Source organism: Capricornis sumatraensis, chromosome 2 (assembly GCF_032405125.1).
Source record: "Capricornis sumatraensis isolate serow.1 chromosome 2, serow.2, whole genome shotgun sequence".
Taxonomy (NCBI): Eukaryota; Metazoa; Chordata; class Mammalia; order Artiodactyla; family Bovidae; genus Capricornis; species Capricornis sumatraensis.
The window spans coordinates 146,906,701-146,930,612 of record NC_091070.1 but is presented as its reverse complement, the minus strand read 5'-3'; the positions used below and the strand labels follow the sequence as shown (position 1 = coordinate 146,930,612).

At 35.8% G+C, this 23,912-nt stretch overlaps 1 protein-coding gene across 5 annotated transcripts in view; it reads right to left on the bottom strand.

The window, feature by feature from the left end:
- The window catches only part of DPYD (dihydropyrimidine dehydrogenase), a 933,909-nt gene that overhangs the window by 493,536 nt on the left and 416,461 nt on the right, over nucleotides 1-23,912 (bottom strand). For all 5 annotated transcript variants that reach the window (XM_068962754.1, XM_068962769.1, XM_068962775.1 and 2 more), the window contains exon 12: nucleotides 18,376-18,560. In XM_068962754.1, the coding sequence (XP_068818855.1) occupies nucleotides 18,376-18,560 (185 nt within the window). The remainder of the gene's footprint in view (nucleotides 1-18,375; nucleotides 18,561-23,912) is intronic.

The window sequence follows — 23,912 nt, the reverse complement described above, 5'->3', positions numbered from 1 at the left end:
GTGTTGGAGGGCATCCTAGGGAGGTGAGGTAGACTGTGACTCCCAGGGAGGGAAAGGACACTGACAGCAGGGACTCAAGAAAAACATTTATTATTCTTATGTTGACTTGCTCTGTAGATTCTCTTGGATTTTTTCTTTTCTTTTTTTTTTTTTTTCCACACTGTTTTAGTTGTTGATTTTTTTGGCACTATGAAATCTAATTAAGCTTGTGAAATTTTTTCTTTTGCTCAGTCACATTTTTTATTGTTGTTATAAACCTCTTCTTCAATGTTGGGCTTTTGCAGTTTTGTGAAGTTTCCCTGTTTGTTTGTTTTTTTTTTCCTCTTTTCTCTTTTTCTATTTTAATTTTTAATGTTTTAAACCTATTTTTTTCTACATTTATTCCTTTGTTTGCTTTTCCTACTGTTCTTTACCCCTTGCAGACAATCTTTATGCATATAAATCTTCTTTATTTACCTTTATCTACCTCTATTTAACATTGCATATCAACAAACAGTAAAGCTCTCACTGTTTGCAAATGACAGATACTGTACATAGAAAACCCTAAAGATAGTATCAAAAAATTACTAGAATTAATCAGTGAATTTAGCAAAGTTGCAGGATACAAAATCAATATACAGAAATCACTTGCATTTATATATACTAACAATCAAAAATCAGAAAGAGAAATTAAGGAGTCAATCCTATTCACCATTGCAACAAAAAAAAATTAAATATCAAGGAATAAACTTTCCTAAGGAGATTAAAGAACTGAACACAGAAAATTATAAGACACTGATGAAAGAAATCAAAGACAACATAAACTGATGCGGAGATATTCCATGTTTCTAGGTAGGAAGAATCAACATTGTGAAAATGACTACATTACCAAACACAATCTACAGATTCAATGTGATCCCTTATCAAATTACCGATAGTATTTTTCATAGAACTAGCACAAAAATTTACACAATTCATATGGAAACACAAAAGACCCCGAATAGCCAAAGCAGTCTTGAGAAAGAAGAATGAAGCCAGAGGAATCAACCTTCCTAACTTCAGATTATACTACAAAGCTACAGTCATTAAGACAGTATGGTATTGGCACAAGAACAGAAATGTATACCAATGGAACAAGATTGAAAGCCCAGAAATAAACCCATGCATCTATGCTTATCTTATTTTCGACAGAGGAGACAAGAATATACAATGGAGCAAAGACAGCCCCTTCAATAAGTGGTGCTGGAAAATTAGACAGCTACTTGTAAAAGAATGAATTTAGAACACTTCCTAACACCATACAAAAAGAGAAACTCAAAATGGATTAAAGACTTAAATGTAAGATGAGAAACTATTAAACTCTTAGAGGAAAACATTGGCAGAAAACTCGATGATATAAATCAAAGCAATATCATCTATGACCCACCTCCTAGAGTAAGGAAATAAAAACAGAAGCAAACAAGTGGGATCTGATTAAGCTTAAAAGCTTTTGCACAGCACAGGAACCTATAAGCAAGATGAAGAGACAACCCTCAGCATGGGAGAAAATAATAGCAAATGAAACAACTGACAAAGGATTAATTTCCAAAATATACAAACAGCTCCTACAACTCAATGCCAGAAAAAGAAACAACTCAATCAAAAAGTGGGAAAAAGACCTAAACAGACATTTCTCCAAACAAGACATACAAATAGCTAACAAGTACATGAAAAGATGCCACAAATCACTCATTATTCAGTTCAGTTCAGTCACTCAGTTGTCTGACTCTTTGCGACCCCATGAATTGCAGCATGCCAGGCCTCCCTGACCATCACCAACTGCCAGAGTTTACTCAGACTCCTGCCCATCGAGTCGGTGATGACATCCAGCCATCTCATCCTCGGTCGTCCCCTTCTCCTCCTGCCCCCAATCCCTTCCAGTATCAGAGTCTTTTTCAATGAGTCAACTCTTCGCATGAGGTGGCCAAAGTACTACCGTTTCAGCTTCAGCATCATTTCCTCCAAAGAAATCCCTGGGGTGATCTCCTTCAGAATGGACTGGTTGGATCTCCGTGCAGTCCAAGGGACTCTCAAGAGTCTTCTCCAACACCACAGTTCAAAAGCATCAATTCTTCGGCACTCAGCCTTCTTCACAGTCCAACTCTCACATCCATACATGACCGCTGGAAAAATCATAGCCTTGACTAGATGGACCTTTGTTGACAAAGTATTGTCTCTGCTTTTGAATATGCTATCTAGGTTGGTCATAACTTCCAAGGAGTAAGCGTCTTTTAATTTCATGGGTGCAGTCACCATCTGCACTGATTTTGGAGCCCCCAAAAATAAAGTCTGACACTGTTTCCACTGTTTCCCCATCTATTTCCCATGAAGTGATGGGACGAGATGCCATGATCTTTGTTTTCCGAATGTTGAGCTTTAGGCCAACTTTTTTTCTCTCCTCTTTCACTTTCATCAAGAGACTTTGTACTTCCTCCTCACTTTCTATCATAAGGGTGGTGTCATCTGCATATCTGAGGTTACTGATATTTCTCCCAGCAATCTTCATTCCAGCTTGTGCTTCTTCCAGTCCAGCATTTCTAATGATGTACTCTGCATAGAAGTTAAATAAGCAGGGTGACAATCTACAGCCTTGACGTACTCCTTTTCCTATTTGAACCCAGTATGTTGTTCCATGTTCAGTTCTAACTGTTGCTTCCTGACCTGCATATAGGTTTCTCAAGAGGCAGGTCAGGTGGTCTGTTATTCCCATCTCTTTCAGAATTTTCCACAGTTTATTGTGATCCACACAGTGAAAGTCTTTGCCATAGTCAATAAAGCAGAAATAGATGTTTTTCTGGAACTCTCTTGCTTTTTCGAACTTATTTACAATACAGAAAGGGACTCACAGATATAGAACCCAAACTTATGGTTTCCAAAGAGGAAGTGGGAGTGACAATGATAAATCAGGAGTTTCAGATTAGCAGATACAAATTAATATAAAACTGATAAACAACGATGCCATACTGTATACCACAGGGAACTATATTCAGTATCTTATAAAAAATTACCATGGAAAATAATTTTAAAAAAGAATATATGTATATAGATATAGATATATAAACTAAATCACTTTGCTATACAACAGAATCTAAATAATACTATAAATCAACTATACCTCAATAAGCTTAATTAATTTTAAAATTAATCAATTAGTTTATAAAAAAGAAGAGTGTGTGGTATGTAGAACCTCTACTTTATACAACCATAGGGTTGGTTAAAATAATAAAATAGTACTTTAAGAAAGGGCTTCTAAAGTAGTTAAGGATCCCTTGCCCCCCGCCCTCTGCAAATAGTAACTAACATGTTGACAAATTTTCAAAAATGTCAGTCAAGAAGGTAACAATCACCACATTCACAGGCCTGGGGCAAAGGTGTCAACACTGCTGACAAGATGTCAATGACTAGTATAAGAAAAGCCTGGTGACCAGCACAGGGTGGTGCCTGACAGCAAATCCATGTAGCACAAAGAAGTCAGTATGATCAAGGCGAGAGGGATGAAGGGAAATGAAATAAGCTGACATTTAAGAAAGGTGGCAGCAGCAATGTTAAATATTAAGACTTGGAATAAAAAGCTCAATATTGTAAGTCAACAACCTACCAGGCTTTTGTGTTAACCTATTAACTCTTGTATTTCTGAGAGGAGAAGACTCTGATGTAAGTTAAGGTGGAGGTAGGATGCAGGGAGAAAACTCGTATGGTTTCTCAGAGGTCACATTGCCAATTCAACAGGTCAGTTAGGCTGCTTTGAAACTCACCTGTCTCATCTTTAAACCAGTAATTGTGAAGCATAGTTGTGGGAATCAAATGAGAAAAATTATAGCACCCTTCAGTTTCCACATTAACTGTACCCCACCACCTGTTTTAGCAGGTGAAAATAGTATTTATCACCAGTGATCTGACTGAATTTGTAAAAATCTATTTCCTAAACCTTATGTGCCCTGTAATCCTAAGCATATTCAATTTTTTAACCACAGTTATCAAGTGCCTACCACATGGTCGGCATTTGTTTGCCAACCACCTACTATGAGACAAGAGCTTTTCTAGGCATTAAGGAATCATAAAGAACAAACTGACAAAAACATATTGAAGGCTACATTCCCATAGGCCATTTTTCTTTTTATGGCAGATCTTATTGCTATTTTTCATCTCTTTGATTTTTAAAGTATTTATTGTAAAACCCTTTCAGAAGATAGTTCTATGATTCAATTGTTCTATACTTGAATTTACTCTTTCAAAGTCTGTTCCTCACTTCCTGCCCTGCGTGTTAAGGGGTTGAATCAAATGACACCTGTATTCCTCTCAACCAACTTCAGCATTCAGTTCAGTTCATTCGCTCAGTCATGTCTGACTCCTTGTGACCCAATGGACAGCAGCACGCCAGGCTTCCTTGTTCATCATCAACTCCCAGAGTCTACTCAAACTCATGTCCATTGAGTCAGTGATACCATCCAACCATCTCATCTTCTGTCATCCCCTTCTCCTCCTGCCTTCAATCTTTCCCAGCATCAGGGTCATTTCAAATGAGTCAGTTCTTCACATTAGGTAGCCAAAGTATTGCAGTTTCAGCTTCACCATCAGTCTTTCCAAAGAACACCCAGGACTGATCTCCTTTAGGAATGACTGTTTGGATCTCCTTGCAGTCCAGAGGACTCTCAAGAGTCTTCTCCAACACCACACTTCAAAAGCATCAATTCTTCGGCTCTCAGCTTTCTTTATAGTCCAACTCTCACATCCATACATGACTACTGGAAAAACCATTGCTTTGATTAGATGGACCTTTGTTGGCAAAGTAATGTCTCTGCTTATTAATATGCTGTCTATGTTGGTCATAACATTCTTCCAAGGAGCACATATCTTTTAATTTTATGGCTGCAGTCACCATCTGCAGTGATTTTGGAGCACCCCCAAAATAAAATCTGACACTGTTTCCACTGTTTCCCCATCTATTTGTCATGAAGTGATGGGACCAGATGCCATGATCTTCGTTTTCTGAATGTTGAGTTTTAAGCCAACTTTTTCACTCTCCTATTTCATTTTCATCAAGAGGTTTTTTAGTTCTTCTTTGCTTTCTGCCATAAGGATAGTGTCATCTGCATATCTGAGGTTATTGACATTTCTCCCGGCAATCTTGATTCCAGCTTGTGCTTCTTCCAGCCCAGTGTTTCTCATGATGTACTCTGCATATAAGTTAAATAAGTAGGGTGGCAATATACAGCCTTGAAGTACTCCTTTTCCTATTTGAAATAAGTCGTTGTTCCATGTCCAGTTCTAACTGTTGCTTCCTGACCTGCCTACAGATGTCTCAAGAGGCAGGTCAGGTGGTCTGGTATTCCATCTCTTTCAGAATTTTCCGCAGTTTGTTGTGATCCATACAGTCAAAGGCTTTGGCATAGTAAATAAAGCAGAACTAGATGTTTTTCTGGAACTCTCTTGCTTTTTCAATGATCCAACGGATGTTGGCAATTTGATCTCTGGTTCCTCTGCCTTTTCTAAATCCAGCTTGAACATCTGGAATTTCATGGTTCACGTACTGTTGAAGCCTGGCTTGGAGAATTTTGAGGATTACTTTACTAGCATGTGACATGAGAGCATAGGTTTTCCAGTTTGTAAAATGGGGGAAACTGTTTACTCCCGAGGCAATTTTTGAGTATAAAGTTAATGCTAAGCTTTTATAAAGGTATTCAATAAATTAAATTATTTGAAACATGTATTATTTGGGTTTCCAAACCATAAAAAATTTAATTTTGTCCTTTTAATGGATGAAAATAGTAATGCCAAGATAACACATTGGAGACTTTATTGAACCAGGAATTTCACATCTATAAATATTAACACACTGTGCTGCCTCAAAGCCATTAATGAGATGATCAAAAGGCAACATGACATTCCCAAAGGTCTGAAGGCAGAATTCATGAGTAATTAAGTCAGAGCTTGAACCCAGGTATCCTGACTTATAGCCTTCCATTACATCACTTTATCCAGATTTTTTTCTTAATTTTTATTTTATATAGGAGTACATTTGATTAACAATATTGTGTTAGTTTCAGGTATGCAGCAAACTGATTCAGTTTTACATATGCATGTATCTATTCTTTTTCAAATTCTTTTCCCTTTAGGTTGTTACAGAATATTGAAAAGAGTTCCCTGTGCTATACAGGAGGTCTCTGTTGGTTTTTTATTTTAAATATAGTATTCTGCACATGTCAATCCCAAACTCTAATCCTTTACAATTTGTATAAGATTCAACTTTAATAAATCATTGAATGCAGAGAACAAAATTCTAGGTAAAAATTTCAATTGAGTTTTTTGCAGGTGACTTTTGCCCAGGAAGCTAAAGATTTTTTAGGGCTCTGTTCTACTGTGATACTGTCCTTAGCACCATACAGCACCAGGCATCAAGGTGTTAGAGATTTGGTCTGGAATTCTTAACACCTATATAGTGCATTTGAACCAAGTGACACTGAAGGGGCTAAGTTCTTTTATAAAATAGAAGCATACACTGAGATCAGGTTCTATATGGCATGGATCAGATTTTTCAGAGTTATTTTTCTACCCCTTCTAGAGTTAGCTGCCTGAAGTAGCAATCTACTGCTATTGGTAAGGAAATATTCTGCCTTTATGGAGACAATTTCATTTTAAATTACTTTTCAGGTCAAGTGCTGCCATTTAATAAGGCTTGGAACCTTATACAAAGTCAATAAATGGCATTAAAATTACTTATTAGTCATGGCATTTTCTTCTATCACCAACTGCATAGTTTTGTTTTGATAGCTCCATTAGATATAGATTCATTCCTCATTTTTTTCTTTGATATACTTTTACAACATACAGATGATATAAAAAATAAATCCCTCATCATATACAAAAACTATACATTATTAAAATTGAATTTTTAATAAAAAAGTATCATTTCTGATAATTAATAATTACTTTAAATATTAGCTAGGGAATACACCAAAAATTAACAGGAATATACCACCAAAACGTGTCATTTCTCAATGACAGTAAGCCAATTTAACTTTTCTACTTCCCACTGAAAGGGATAAAAATGAGATCACAAGCATTTTTGATTCTTGTTCAGCCTAAAGGTCCAGTCTCCCAATGAGAAACTGAGCTGAAGTCATCACAATACTGTGATTCTGACCAAGTGGAAAAACTTAGCATGGAAACAGGATTTAGCCATGACATACTTCAATATTATTTTTCGGAGGCTATCACTATCTCAAACTAAATCCATTATGATTTAAAACTGTCTTTTTATTGATATTCATTGTTTTCCAACCTGACAGTGGCCAATGATTTATATCAATTTTCTCTTAACACAGAAATTAAAGAGTCTGAAATATATCTTAAACTAAAGAATGCTTTTTCAATAGGTCTCAAGATTTTAATACAGCTGTCATTTGTACAGCCTTACCTCCTCTCAAGGGTAGAGGAAGGTTTAGGAGAAGAAGCCAGCTCCCTTGATAAGATCATTTTTATATGAAGCAGTGAAGGATTAAAAAAATTAGTATGACATATTGATGATGCTTTTTTATAAGGCATTTTTATTCTCTAAGTAGAAAGAACACTGCAGTTGGCTGTCAATCATTAAACCACAAATGAAGTCCTTTGCCTGGGTAGGAGATTTGCAACTATACCAATGCTGGTAAACTAACCACCAAATTATAGCCCTTTTTCCTGCCTCACCCAGATTTCACAGGGGCTGCACACCCAAATAAATGCCTCTTGGCTACCCATTCATCTAACAGCTGGAAAGATGACACTTGACATTTGGAAACTTTCCTGTGAAGATTGCTGCAAGGCTTTCCCATTAGCTTCCTGGTGAGACTGTAAGGTCGAATAAGCTGCCTCAAAACCTGCAAAGGGTAACGGAAATACTCTAATATTAAGCCTGGTGCAATTTAAATTTCTAATTCTCAAATCATAGTTCTCAGATATTGTAGAAACCACTGGTATATTTCAGGGCAAAATAATTTCTTTGAAGATGTGGAATTAAAGTCATATTTTAAGCAATGATGATGGTAAGTCCCTTTTATTTAAAGTTGGCACCGAAGGTCTTCTAAGCAAAAGAGACTTGGACATAGATAAGTTCTTCCAAGTTTGTTTTCTAAAATCCCAGACTGTCATATTTTTGGCAACCGTTCATTTTTGTCCAGAGTAGAAATCTTAAACATAAGGCCCCTGTTGTTACCATTCTTTAGGTTTTATTTTCACATCATAGAATAGCTATTAGCAATAGCTTTAAAATTCTAACAGTCTAACAATACAGGTTTGTTTCAAAAACCATTGACCTAAATATAAAATGAAACTGTAAATACCACAGTATTAAGAAAATGCTGTGATCTTATAAATCTTTCAAATGTAAAGACAGGACTTTTTTTCTCTTTAGAAAGGGAACATTTAAAGAGATCCCCAAATCAAGTTTTAATAACCTGACTGTTCACTAAAGATATTAGAAAGACAAAATCCCTCACATAATCTCAAATCCTAAAAATGGCAGAAGGTGAAAGATTTCATTTATTGATATGAATATACATAATTCAATTAGCTTTATGACAATGATCCTTCCACATTGTGCTCAATTTTGAATTCCCCGTCTACAAAATGCCCTTACAATTTTCTGCTCTTGCTTGTTAACTCAGTATTTCCCATGTGAAAGATTGACAAGACTGAATAGGTCTCTCTAAATGTTCAGTCATATGTTCAAATGCAGATAAAATTAATAATATGATGAAAGAGGAAAATGAAACATTTAAAAATATATGCAGAAAGACACTGAAGAAACAGGAGACATGAAAGATATTTGAATCTTGAACTAATCACCATCTGAGGCTGAAATCACTTTCTAAAAGTTAATTTAGTGATGCTGAATTTTACCCAATTAGCAACAATTCCCATTGACAGATGGGGATTCCTCAGGATGGACATCTCATGGCCCCAAATCACAAACCAACACAAACACAAACCTAGCTTTCTCAAAATATTCCATCAACAAATCCACCAAAAAGGCTCTCAGCTCACAGAGAAAACTAAATACTTAGCAATGACTGGGAAGACGTCTTTCTCTTCAAACTAAAATCACAACTACCATGTTGTACTCACTCACTCTATGGTGGGACTATGACATGACTCTCTCTCCACTAGGTACTGAAATCACAAATTTGCTTCACATAGACTACTGAACTGCCAAGAGATGGTAATAACTTTCTGTCACTCTTGACCTGAGGCAGATCTGAACTAGTGACCAAGAGGTTAAAGGCTCTGTATCTCATTACCAAGCCCATGAGATATCTAGTTCCTTCAACAACTAGTGATTCCTTTGTGCCTCAATCAAACCAAAACAAAACACAAAAACCTCAAGTAATAGAGAAGCAGGTCATCAGTGAAAGGGATTTATGATAGTTGTGAAGGATATTATCGATCCATATACTATATACAACTGAGTAGAATCACATTAACTGTGGGAGAACTTCATTAAAACTTCACTAAAATATCATATAAATGTCACGGAAGGCACACAACACTGTAGAAAGTTGAGCTGAAAAACACTGTGGAAAGCTAAAACTTAAAAGATAACTGTGTTCTGTGATCTTACAGGATTAGGAAAGGCATTTTAGATCTAATATGATGCCAGAACATTCATGTATGTATTTTGTACATATGTTCTAAGAAAATTTTGCCAAAAGAATTAGTTTCAGAAGGGATTGACAAATTAGAAAGAATGACATAAGAAATAATCATAAATAAAATAACATAACAGTATCAGGCACCAGGCTCCTCTGTCCAAGGGATTCTCCAGGCAAGAATACTGGAGTGGGTTGCCATTTCCTTCTCTAGGGAAATCTTCCCAACCCAGGGATCGAACCCGGGTCGCCCCCATTGCGGGCAGACGCTTTACCGTCTGAGCCACGAGGGAAGCCATTATAGGAATACAGCATACCTAATTAAGGGTAAAATTTGAGAAAGAGAAAGAATAAAACATATTATTTGCAAACATGCATGTAGACAAATTCATGTGTATAGAAGGAACATCAACACGAAACCAATAATAACATTAACTTTTTGTTGAGAATTGACCTCAAATGCTTATTCCCAATAAACAATATTCTGTAAATATTCAACTTCAACTATCCTGTAACTTATTATTTAGTGACCCCTAAATCACCTGTAAACTCAGTAACCAAAACTTGTTTTTTAATTTAATCTTTAATGACCCAATGCCTCCTTCCTTATCCTTTATAGTTTCTCAGGAATTCTACCTGGAAGAAACCAGGCATTATCTTTTCCATTCCTTGCCTATAGTTCAAGAAGCTCTACACAAATTCTCTCCCTTATTTGAATTTCTATACATTCCATATTTATCTTTCTACTAGGAACTCTTGTCTTCTGTTGTTCAGTATTTATCTTTGTACCACTATAACTGCTTTCATAGCAGCAACATACGAATTTAGTGAAACCCTTCCAGTGCAAGTAATAAATATGGTTTTTTTTTAATATTCCATATCAAAGAGTAAGGAGAAGGAAATGGTAACCTACTCCAGTATTCTTGCATGAGAAATCCAATGAACAGAGGAATCTGGAGGGCTATAGTGCATGGGGTCGCAAAAAGTCAGACATGACTAAGCAACTAAGCACACACAGACACACAGAAGAGACAGTGAATTTAAAATAGAATGATTCTGGAATGGGTTGCCATGCCCTCCTACAGGGGATCTTCCTGGCCCGGGGATCAAATCCCCATATCTTATGTCTTCTGCACTGACAGTCAGGTTCTTTACCAGTAGCACCACCTGGGAAGCCCAGATACTAAAGAATTAGCTGTCGTTATTTCAACATTTGACAAGTGAATAAAACAGGCATGTTTCAAAGAGGATAAAAACCAGGGACTACTCTGGGGAATCTTCTCGCCAAAGTCTAGCCAATATTGACTTGACTACATTAGCATTTACTAGTTGCAGTAAATTTAGCTTTCTATTATGTCATACATACTTTTCTCTAATTATTTCGCATGGATAAAATAACTAAATTCAAACCATATCATAAGCTCCTTTAGAGAAGAAAGGCTGATGGGTTAATGTGGTCAATTTTCTTTTTCCCTAGTACAGAACTTTTAATCTATCTGTCTGTTAACAGACATGCACACATGCATACAGACACAAACATACACATATACACATTAGTTAAATAAATCAATCCATTAGAAAGATATATTGTAGAAGTATAAATTTTAAATTTCATAGATTTTGTTTACCTGCAGCCATTCTTTCAGTTACATACTCTTTCTTTTAGTACACTGTCAAAATTATCTTAGTCAGTATTCTTACTTAAGTATAAGAAGAAAACTTATACTGGACTCCACTAACATAGTATTTCAAACAAGTAAGGTGAAGTCACATTGGATCACATTAGTATACAACCAAAGAAGGGTACGTTTAATATTTTAAAATAATGACTTACAAGGGGGGAGAAATGTTGACAAAATTAAAAATATTCCTCTCCTTGTTAATTCTACATCTGACACGAGCACTTTTTTATTCAAATAATTCTTACCACATTTCTGCCCCATTGCATACATCAAATTAAATTCCCAAGCTGGGTATTCTCATCATTTTCTAACCCCAGTATTATAACAGATCCTTTCTCCTATCTTTTCTATATATTCTCCATGTTCAGGGTCTCCACTAGCCCAGAAAGCCTTTTGGTAAAATAAAATGAAGCTGCTGCACAGGTGCAAAGTTTACGGAGCAGGCAGAAAACACCTTTGTGATAATTCAAGGAAGACACTCTTGCTCTGAATAGAAGCAGCACAACAAAAGGTATCGCTGTTCAGTGAGTGCAGCTCGGTCTGGATTTCAGCCGACTGGTACCCTTGTTTGGGTACCCCTTACACAGTAAGCAAGCTACGCAATCTTATCCAGCAGTGTTCTTTAAGTTCCAGCAATTCAAATCACTCAATTTTCTTCCAGCTTTTCTTACCTTCCCTCTTTACTCATATCTTGATTTTTATGAAGTCTGCTGACTCCATATCCTGATATCTACAGCCAGACAGACTCATCATCTCTTCCACACTTCCTTGTGCCTTTACACTTAATATTATTGCAGTTGCTATTTTGTATTACATGTATGTTTACATAACTATTCTTAAAGCACCATTTAACAACATATTGTTTATTGGATGAATGAATGAATCCATGCAAGAATGACTACATATAGAGACAGATTGATGCAAATAAATAAGTGAATTATTAGATAAAATGCTCTTATCATTATCTGAAATAGTCTCTTTCACTCTTCATCTATTAAAATACCATACTTTCACATTCTATTCAAATCTCCAATTTTATAACTTTTGATACCATTTTAATTGTTCACAGGGAACAATCTCTAATAATTTATAAATAAATATTTATTATTTTACTAAGAGCTTTCCATAAATTCTCTTCTGTATTTTTCCCTGAAATCCAATAGAGTAGAAACTTTATCATTTCTCCTTTATTAATGACCATTAATAACTTGATATTGATATTAATAATTATTAATATTAATTCATTAATAATTCATTTATTTTCTTCTAAGAACTCCACGTCTTGGAATAATTATGTGATTTTACCAAAGTCATACAGTTTGAAACTGCTAGAATGGGATTTGAAATCTGGTCTGTTCAATCCACAACCCAAAAATCTAATGACTCTTTATATTTTCTTTAATTTATTCACTTTGGTACCCTCCCAAAGTCAAGAGTTGGACCAAGAGCTGGTACTCAATAAGTGGTAATTGATTAAATTAACTAATAAAATATAAGTAAAGATCACTTCAAGGGCTTCCCTGGTGGCTCAGAGGTTAAAGTGTCTGCCTCCAATGGAGAAGACTCAGGTTCGATCCCTGGGTCGGGAAGATCCCCTGGAGAAGGAAATGGTAACCCACTCCAGTATTCTTGCCTGGGGAATCCCATGGATGGAGAAACCTGGTAGGCTACAGTCAGATAACTATGAGAATACTGAAATCTCAACTTGGGTGTCTTTAATAACCACATTTATCTAAAAAATATATTACAAAGAAAGTCTATCCAATTGCAATGACTGCATGCATGAAATAAAACTATAATATACATACACAATCTTTTTTTAAAAATCCATTATCCAGTGTTACATTTTTCCCTAAACAAAGCATAATATAAGACAAGGTATTATAAGCTTTCATTCATAAATATATTTCAGGCATTATAGAAAGCTTTCTAAATGAATACTACAGTTCTTACATTCATAAGAAAACACTACAGTGCTAATTAATTATATAACAAATTTTTAGTTCTCTTAACTCTTCTTTAAATTCCTTTAAAATCAATTATCACTATATATTTTTTCTATTTAATAAATGAATATATATTTTATTTTGAGGATATATTAGTAAACAGCACACCACTGGCTAGTGCAGTATCAGACCAGTAAGAAGACTCCAATCGGGGAAAAACAGGATGCTAAAGAACACACCAGGAGGAATGTGTTCCTGGAAGAGGAGGAGAAGGCAAAACCTGAAGGGCGAGAGGGATGCAGGCTTGTGAAATGACTGGAGTTGGGAAAGGACCAGATGTAGGAGAAATCTTGATGTGTTAGGGGAAATTCAAATTGGCTTCACGAGCTAAGGAGTGTAAAGGGGAGTATGGGCTTCCCAGGGGGCTTAGTGGTAAAGAACCCACTGGCTAATTCAAGAGACACAGAAGACATGAGTTTGATCCCTGGATTGGGAAGATCCCCTGGAGGAGGGGATGGCAACCCACTCCAGTATTCTTCCCTGGGAAATCCCATGGACAAAGGAACCTGGAGGGCTACAGTCCATGGGGTCCACAAAGAATCTGACATTACTGAGTGATTGAACACACAAAGAGGAGTATACTTCACTTGAATACAAAGAGGAATCTCTGAAGGGTTTTAAAAGAAGAACTTGTATTCTAGAAAGAAAACTCTGGCTTCAGAACAGGGGCCTTGAATTTGACAGGAGGAAACTGGAGACAATTTTAAGAGGTGACAGAGGCCAGAACTAAGATACCGACAGTACAGAAAGAAAAATCCTACTTCGTCTGTATATTCCTTTTTAGTCTCATAATTGCTTAGCACTGTGTATCCAGCACCCTCGCAGAAAGGTGGAAGTGTTAACTTTACCTGAGAGAGATTTTACCTACCTTCCATTTTAACTCTGTTTTAAAGTGCCTTTCAATACTTTGTTTGACTGATCTGAATCCAACAGTCAAATCCAAAATGCTTACTGGTCACTAATTTTTAATTTTCACATATTAAAAACTATCATCCCTAGAAATCATATACATATATATATATAAATCATATGCATTTTTTCATCATATTTAAGAGTCTATATCTTTTATGAGTAAGTGGAAACTAAGTAAAATGACTGTTCATTTCTATCAGTTCACATTTATCAGATTTAGGAAAGTAGAAAGATAACAGTGAATTTAAAAATACTCTTAAGACTCCCTCTTAATGAAAACTGTGAAGAACTGCAAAACCACCACCTCCATAAAGTATAGTAAATATTTTCTATGTCTTTATCTTAAAAGCTATAAATGGATTTAAATATATAGAAAACAATAGCACAAACCGTTCTCCACTTGCCGGCGTTCAATTTTACCTTTTCAAATCTCTTTAGCATTGCTGCCTTCCCATCATTTTCACTTCTGCAAACTGAATTCACATCTTCAATAGGTTTTTGGCTGGCCTAGCACAAAAGCCTTTTCTCCTGAGTCCACTCTCATTTCTTCAAGGAGCTAACAGACTAGTCAGTGACATGTCTGGTCAACCAAAAATTGTATTTCACATAAAAAATAAGGAAATTAAAATAAGTTTATGAAAGTCTTTATAGGGATCGAATGGACCAGGTATATATGAGAGAGGGAAGAAAAGAAAATTTAAATAAGTAGCTCATAAAAAAGAGTGTACACAATTGTGTTGTTTTATGAGAAAAAAATATATGTACAAGCATACTAGTGTAACTCTTTCAACTGTGTTTTCTTAAGAAATAACTCTATCCTGAGACTATGCTGTTTCCTACTTTTCTCATGAAGTAGCCTGTTAATAAATGAAAGTAAATATTATAATTTCATGTGTTTGAATGTCTATTTTAATGCTGTTATTCAGCAAAATAAGAAGCCATCGACCATATTCTGGTTTCCAAATTGACTTTGAAAGTTTTATTAGCCTGAGGAATCCAGAGTTTCTTTGCTTTCTGTCAAAAAGTGAAAGAAAATGGCAGAAAGCCCAGAGGAACTAAAGAGCCTCTAGATGAAAGTGAAAGAGGAGAGTGAAAAAGCTGGTTTAAAACCCAACATTAAAAAAACTAAAATGATGGCATCCGGTCCCATCACTTACATCTGCCAATCCATGGCAAATGTTTCCCCGTGTTTCACGGGGAAACAATGGAGACAGTGGCAGACTTTATTTTCTTGGGCTCCAAAATCACTATAGATGGTGACTACAGCCATGAAATTTAAAGATGCATGCTCCTTGGAAGAAAAGCTATGGCAAACCTAGATAGGATATTAAAAAGCAGAGACACTACTTTACTGACAAAGGTCTGTATAGCCAAAGCTATGTTTTTTCCAATAATCATATATTGATATGAGAGTTGAACCATTAAGAAAGCTGAGCTTCTAAGAATTGATGTTTTTCAACTGTGGTGTTGGAGAAGACTCTTGAGAGTCCCATGGGCAGCAAGGAGATCCAACCAGTCAAGCCTAAAGGAAATCAGTCCTGAATATGGACTGACACTGAAGCTGGAACTCCAATACTTTTGCTACCTGATGAGGAGAACTGACTCAATGGGACAGACCCTGATGCTGGGAAAGATTGAAGGCAGGAGAAGAAGGAGACAACAGAAGATGAGATGGTTGGATGGCATCACTGACTCAACGGATGTGAGTTTGAGCATGCTCTGGGACTTGGTGATGGACAGGGAAAGCAGGCATGCTGCAGTCTATTGGGTCGCAAAGAGTCAGATATGACTGAGTGACTGATCTGAACTGAATCCAGAGTCTGAGGACCACTGATGTAGAGGATTTGACTCTAGGAATCAGAAATTTTAAATACGGGAAGTAAAACAAGTTTAGGAGGTTGTACTTGGTTTTAAAAGCAGTGAGTTTGAAGTATAGGTAAAATATATATACAAGTGGAGTAGTGAATTTGAAATGTAGTTTAGACAAGTGAAGATGTTTAGCAGCCGGTGAGACCGACAGAATTTCCTACTGGAGATACACAGTAGGAAGTCGAGCACGTGGGTGCCCTGGGAGAATACTATGAATCTAAGAAGAGAAGAATGAGGAAATACAAAAAAGGGTGCTAGGTTTGAGGACAGAAAAAGCAACAAGAGCCAAAGCAGGAGTCCATCCTCAGTAGTTGTCATGAACTGCTCCTGCTGTGTTTCAGAGGTCGTGGGGACACTCCAAACTGCAGATGCTGCAGAGCCTGCAGTTGAAACCACCACCAATGCATCTCCCCAAACACTGAACAGCTTCCCCAGTGGCTCAGTGTAAAGAATCTGCCAGCAATGCCGGAGACATAAGAAACACAGGTCCTGTCCCTGGGTTGGGAAGATCGCCTGGAGGAGAGCATGGCAATTCACTCCAGTATTCTTACCTAGAGAATCACATAGACAGAGGAGCCTGGCAGGCTACAGTCCATAAGATCTCAAAGAGTCAGACACAACTGAAGTGACTTAGCATGCATGCATGCAAAAACACTGCTTCCTAAATCACACTTTTGTCTCAGTGCACAGCCAGTAGGGTTTACAACCATAACTGCTGCTGCTGCTGCTGCTGCTAAGTTGCTTCAGTCGTGTCCAACTCTGTGCGACCCCAGAGATGGCAGCCCACCAGGCTCCCCCGTCCCTGGGATTCTCCAGGCAAGAACACTGGAGTGGGTTGCCATTTCCTTCTCCAATGCATGAAAGTGAAAAGTGAAAGTGAAGTCGCTCAGTCGTGTCCGACTCTTCACGACCCCATGGACTGCAGCCTACCAGGCTCCTCCGTCCATGGGATTTTCCAGGCAAGAGTACTGGAGTGGGGTGCCATTGCGCTCTCTGTACAACCATAACTAGACCTTTATATTTCTGGGACACCACACTCTAGTCCACATCCTGGTATCTCAAGCTCCATTACTCAGAGACGCCAAAGTGAGGTAAGAGTGAACGTGAAAGTCGCTCAGTCATGTCCAGCTCTTTGTGATCCCATGGACTGTACAGTCGATGGAGTTCTCCAGGCCAGCACACAGGAATAGGTAGCCGCTCCCTTCTCTGGGGGATCTTCCCAACCCAAGAATAGAACCCAGGTCTCCCACATTGCAGGTGGATTCTACCAGCTGAGCCACAAGGGAGGTGCAAGTAAGTAAGTTAACTGAACATAAAAATATGATGTAGTCAGTACCAAGTTCAAGCCGTACTTAGGAAGTAAGTAGTCACGGATGAATTACAGAAAGAGTAGGAGAACAGACTAAATGGTCAGGACAAAGAGGAAGAAAAATATTCAAGGAAACATTAAAGACAAAGTAAATCCTGTTAGCATGTAAGAAACCAAAAACACCAAAAGGAGGCAGGCAGGGATTATATTTTGAATTTAGAGTTTTTCCTGAATAGCAAAGAAAAATAAGAATTTTACTTACAAAAACAAACTTTTCCAGATACATTTTATGTAAATTAGGTCACTGTGGCTACATTTAGTTAAAACATAGAGCATGAAAATAAAGCATTTCATCAAAAAGGAAGACAACTGAAACCTAGTAGCTATGGCTTTTTATCTCCCAGACCACAAAGTTACTGTAGCAGAGTAGTTATTTTACATTTTATCATTTTTATGTTCTGCTTATGTATCACAAAACTCAATAGTGAAAAATATTAGAATGTATATTGATAAAATACTTGTTTTCTTTTCAATTAGGTGCATATAATTTAGGAAGTAAATAGGAGTTCACCTGTTCAAATGGACAGACAACATAATTTTCTGGATTGATAAATCTTTAGGAATATAGATTTTATTTCATACTGTATATCATCCAGATTTGATAAATATATTAACTATGTCCTAAAACATTGATGACTCTTTTAAACACAGAGGATAAATAACTTCATAGTATTTCACTGGTAGAAACGCACAATGAATTTTCATTCACCTAAACAGATCTGCTATCCAGTCCACATTTAAAAACTTTTTTCCAAGAAAATATATATGTGACATATATCACAGATATAGTTACTATACACCTTATAGAAATGCTCATACGAATAAGAAGCAAAGATAAATGAAGTACTAATCCACTAGAAAAAAATGAACTGAATTTGATGGTAAACGCCTACCTGTATATATCTGTGAATGTACCAAGAGGCTTGCTTCCCATCATTCACGGATTCCACTGTAGTGTTGGCTATACCAACAACATCACCACCTGCAAACACCCATGGTTCACTGGTTTGCATAGTTTCTGGATCTACTTCTGGGAGATCCCATCTGTTAAATTTTATAGGGCTCAAGGCTTCTTTTACTGCAAAAAGTGAAAGAAAGCAAGCAATGACTAATTTGTGCAACACATAACAATAATTTGAAAATTAAGAAAAATTATGATTTAATTATGATTCTAGGGATTCAAAAAACTGTTTTTAATGAACCATAAAAATGGAAAGTTAATGAAATATCTGAGTTAACAATACCTTCAAAGTGTACTGACTTAATCAACTTAAAATAAAACTCACATGTACAGATACAGGCAATATTTCAGATCTGGTATTTTTGTCTAAGAAGTATGGGAGACTACAGTCCTTTAAATATTATAAATGTTATAAAAAGTATTTTCTAAAACTTTGTCCATAACCATTATTTTCACAAATGTATTACTTATATGACCCCAAATTTATTCCTGTGTAACACCAGTGTAAGTTATATTATGAATTTGAGTCAATTGCCAATATCTTCCATTTGTAGAAAGTCTTATAAACAAGAAAAAATCTTATACATTTTCATCAAGTTTTTTACACTTAATGTTAGGTGGTTTAACGAATCCAGAATACAGTTAAAATTAGCCAGCAAAAATCAACAAATGCAAACATTAACATTAGTTCTTTGGGGAAATGTCTCTGTAAAAGAGATTTAAATTTTCTGCTAAATATGTTGTGTCCCAGTGAATTTAAACATGTCAGAAAAAGGGAGAAACTGAATCCCATTAAGAAAATATTTCTAAAGAAGTTGACTAGACACATGATCTGGATATTAGGAAGAGATAAAAGAAAGTAAGTTAGGTAAAAAGTTGATCTAGAGAAGAAATGAAGAAAGGTAGATAGTACCATATATGATGGAGAAAATTGAGCCAATGTTTAAGATAAAATGTTCCTTTCAGATATTCATGTGATAAATTTTAAGCGAGCTTCTCATGTGTCTGTGTATGTGCTAAGTCACCTTAGTCATGTCCAACTCTTTGCCACCAGAGTGTAGCCCGCCAGGATCCTCTGTCCATGGGATTCTTAAGAATACTGGAGTGAGTTGCCATGCCCTTCTCTAGGTGATCTTCCCAACCCAGGGACTGAACTCACATCTCTTATATCTCCTGCATTGACAGGTGGGTTCTTTACCACTAGTGCCACCTGGAAAACCCTACAGGTTCACATGATATACTAGAGGGAGCTATTCTTTACTATAAATGAAAAGAAAATATAACTATATAAACTAAGGGAGAAGATAATAGAAGTTCTTGGAGCAAAATTTAGTTGTTGAATAGATTGACAATTTAAGTTCAAAATTAAATAGCCAAGTGTAAAAAAAAAAAGTTATTTTAATTTTTTTTTTCTGAACAATCATAGAAAAAATATAAAAATAAACTTTGGTACATGTTTGTAGTTTTTTGTTTGAAACAAATTAGAATTCTAGAAAACCATTAAGGGACTATTGTTGATTGTGCTTTCTCCACAAGACTGTAGGTTCCATGAGAACAAGAATATATCCATGCTGTGGTGCTTACCACTGTGTCACTAAGCCTAGTATATCACTTAAAACATGGAAGACACTCAATTCAATGGACAGATGAATGGATGGATGGATGGATGGATGGCTGGATGAATAAAATAGTAGATGGGTCAATGCCATCATGCTCAGGTTTTTATTTAAAAATCTCCTACTGTTTTTATCTCTGATGCAATTTCACCTTTCAGTGAGAGCAAAATTTAATATTCATATAATTGTTTTCAATGCAGAATGGTATTATGAGAAGATTTTTCTAATGTTTTTAAAGGTCACATGGAAAGAAACCTAAACATTTGTTCCCTATTGCATAACAGATCATCACTACCATCTGTTGACAGTTATCTGAGTTGCAAAACTTTGATAGTGAGCATGACTCATCTGTTCAACTCATTATAATAATGGTAACTGTTAACACATCATCATTGAATGGTATAGCCACAAGGGAAGCCCAAGAATACTGGAGTGGGTAACCGATCTCTTCTCTAGGGGATCTTCCTGACCCAGGAATCAAACTGGGATCTCCTGCACTGCAAGCAGATTCTCTACCAACTGACCTATCAGGGAAGCCCCATAGATAAGCATAAACATATGCAAGAGATAAAAAATAATTCTCCTGTATAAGAAATGACCTTATTTGTCCAAGACTTTGATAAAACCTTGTCCTGTATAGAGATCTGAAATAAAGATGATTTTTAAATGAGGAGGCATTCGAAACTATTTCACTAGGAGATCAAAGCCTTTTTATACATTTTTCTCATTTTTTATAGCAATACTCTTGAAGGTTAGCACAGATTTCACTTTAAGCTTGAGCAAGGCAGGGATTATGCCTTAGTTATCTTTGATTTCCCACAGCAGTTATTAGTCAAAGACATATATACTGTGAAGTTATTGAAGATTAAGCTCCAGGGTCCCTCACTTGCATGGGCCTCTTTCTAGACCTAAATTTGAATTTGCAATTTTTTTCTTTTTTTATAAAAAGCCCTCAAATTATATAGGATTCAGGTCTCACAAAATCTGAATCTATTCAAGCTCAGTGAATCATAAATAGTAGGTGTCGAATAAATGCTTGAATTACAGTGAAATTCATGAGTAATGTGTTTTATAATTTTTTATGATTTAATGAACATGGTATGATTCACTGTAATATTAGAGTACCATCACTAATTCAGTCAATAAATAGTCAGGAGATGTTATTAGAAGTGTAATAAGTAATTATTGCATTTCTTAAAATATTTAGCACCAACACTATAAACCAACCTAGGAATACGCATTTGTGAATTCAAAAGCACTAATTCTATTCACAGGTATTTCCGTTAGATACACGTTGTATTATTTTGTCTCTAGACATTTATATATATACTCTTGTTTACTTTTTAAATTATGCTCTTTTTCCTCAGTATTTGATTCAATTATAACTTGAAGTCTTAGATCTGACTACAAACTGTTTTAATTATATTCTATCATTTGTAACATCCAACTAACCTCATAAATAACCAAATAATTTCCTGATACTCTATTCCAAAAGAGAATTTATGTCTCATATTAAAAATTATCTCAGCTCTCTTTCAAAAATCATCTATTTAATTCCCCCCTACTCTTTTTTTAGAGGCCTTGAAGTTTAAAATGTTCATAGCTTCATTTTAATAAATAAATAGAATGCATTGAGAGACCAAGCATTTGATTATGCTGTTATGAAATAGTATAGCAAAACTTACATCAATCAAAATAAAAATCATTTCTTTTCATATTAATATCTAATAGTTCAACTTGTCCTTTATCATTTAGACAAACGTTATCATTGAAAAAGTAGAACATGGACAGCTTGTAAGAATATAAGTGACCCTTAAGTGAGTCAGAAATGTTTTCTATCAGTGGCACTAAGCAGCTAACACAGGAATGACTGTTCATTACAACTAGAACAGCAAATGATTAGGATCATTTCCCTATAAGCAGACTCGATATTTAAGCATGAGAGGTAGAGAGGAAGAAAGAGAGAGAGAAAGAGGGGGGATCACTAATTTTCTGAAATTTTGTTGATTCTGACTGTGGATCCAAGTAACACTTTTCACAATTTCAATGACTCTTTTGAAAGACAGAAGTTATTTCCATCATTTAATCATACTTTAAAAGCTCCAAAGTATTTAAGTTAGAATGCAAATTAAAGATTCAGTGAAAAAAAATCCATGTGCTTTTATTCATAATTTGTCAGAAAGGAGTTCATTTATTTAGCTGCTTCTTACGAGGGAGACTTTCATCCTCGTCATTATAACCATCCTTCTATGAACTCCTCACAGCTCTCTTACATCTCTGCTGATACGTCTAACTTGGGATACAATAAAAATAAGTCTCAGAAGGATATCTTCTGTTCTGCCTTTATCTGGCTTGGAAAGAGTGAAAGCATAAGTGGATGAAAAATGTATATTTACATTTGCAAACCAAATAACTGCTTGTCATTTCCTGTGAAGTGTTAAATGAATATTAATAGAAGGATTGTATTATTTTCTTTCTTGTTTATAAAATAATGGGGGTGGGTAGAGTGGGATTTTCTGTTATGATCATACAGTTTCCCCACAGATTTTCGTGAGATTGCATCTTGCTGGAGACTGCAGCATATGCCCTGGTAGCTCCATAGATGAACAGAAAAAGAACTTGAAAAAGAATCCCAAAATGTGCTTATTCACAGCCTATACTATTCTGCAAATGGGAGAGAAATGTGTTAAATGATATGGTGCCTGGAATTTTATGCAGTCTTTAAAAGGAACAAAAACATCCTTTATTCATACCAAACATTCAAGATTTATGTTAATTTTCAGCTTTAATTACTACTATGTTCCAATGAGCTGATTTAAAAAACAAAGACACTCTGAGGTAGCTTTAAAACAAGAAACGGTTTTGAAATAGGAACTTTTAGTCAACTTAATGTTATGCATGAAATGATTTTTTTATATAGACTTAATTGTATTGTGACACACAAGTTCTTCAATAAGCCACAGCTTAAAATTGCAGAAACCCTCCCTGAGGGACACATCACTAGCAGATGCAGATTGCCAAGGTCAATTAAACTGATGTAGCTCTGCTGTCATATATGTAGAAGAGAAACCCACGAGCATATGACAAGTATATTTCTCAGTATTTATAAAAAGATGTCAAAGATGTTATATTTTAGTACATAAATATAAATTAATTCTCCATAAACAATAAAACAATACAACAGAAATTATAATGAAGAAGGATTATTAGTATTCTTCAGTGAATTTGAGATGCTATAAAACAATGGAGGGAATCAAAAAATTCCAACATTTATAAGAAAATGATATCTTGAAAACAGATGAATTCATCTGTGTGCTTGTTGCTTAATTGTACATAACCTATTAGCCAACAGGACCAAAGCACAATGAAACACAAAGACAAGCTGAGGCAATAATCTCAGTAAATCAGAGCTGAAAACAAAATATCAGCAAGAGCAAATAAATTCTAATTACAGGGCCAGGATATCAGAGCTGTTTAAATAGAATAACCTGGGGTGAGGAGGGGACAGAACCACAGATTGCCTAAGAATATCAAGTCCTGAAGGCATGAGCTCTGTCCTCACATCTCCCTCTTCCTCTAAGTATTCGAATCAGTATGCAGTCCATTCCCAAACACAACGAAGAGAACAATGAAGATTCATCAACTTCTTTCTGTAAACCCCTTAAAAGTCAACCTTGATACTGTACCTTCCTCCCCCTCTTGGACCTCAAGTAACTCTGGTTCTTTTTAGAATATCATCTTTCTCTTATTCTCCTCTTTCACCTCCTACATTGAATGAAAGTAAAAGCTGCTCAGCAGTGTCTGACTCTTTGCGACCCCCATGAACCATACAGTCCATGAAATTCTCCAGGCC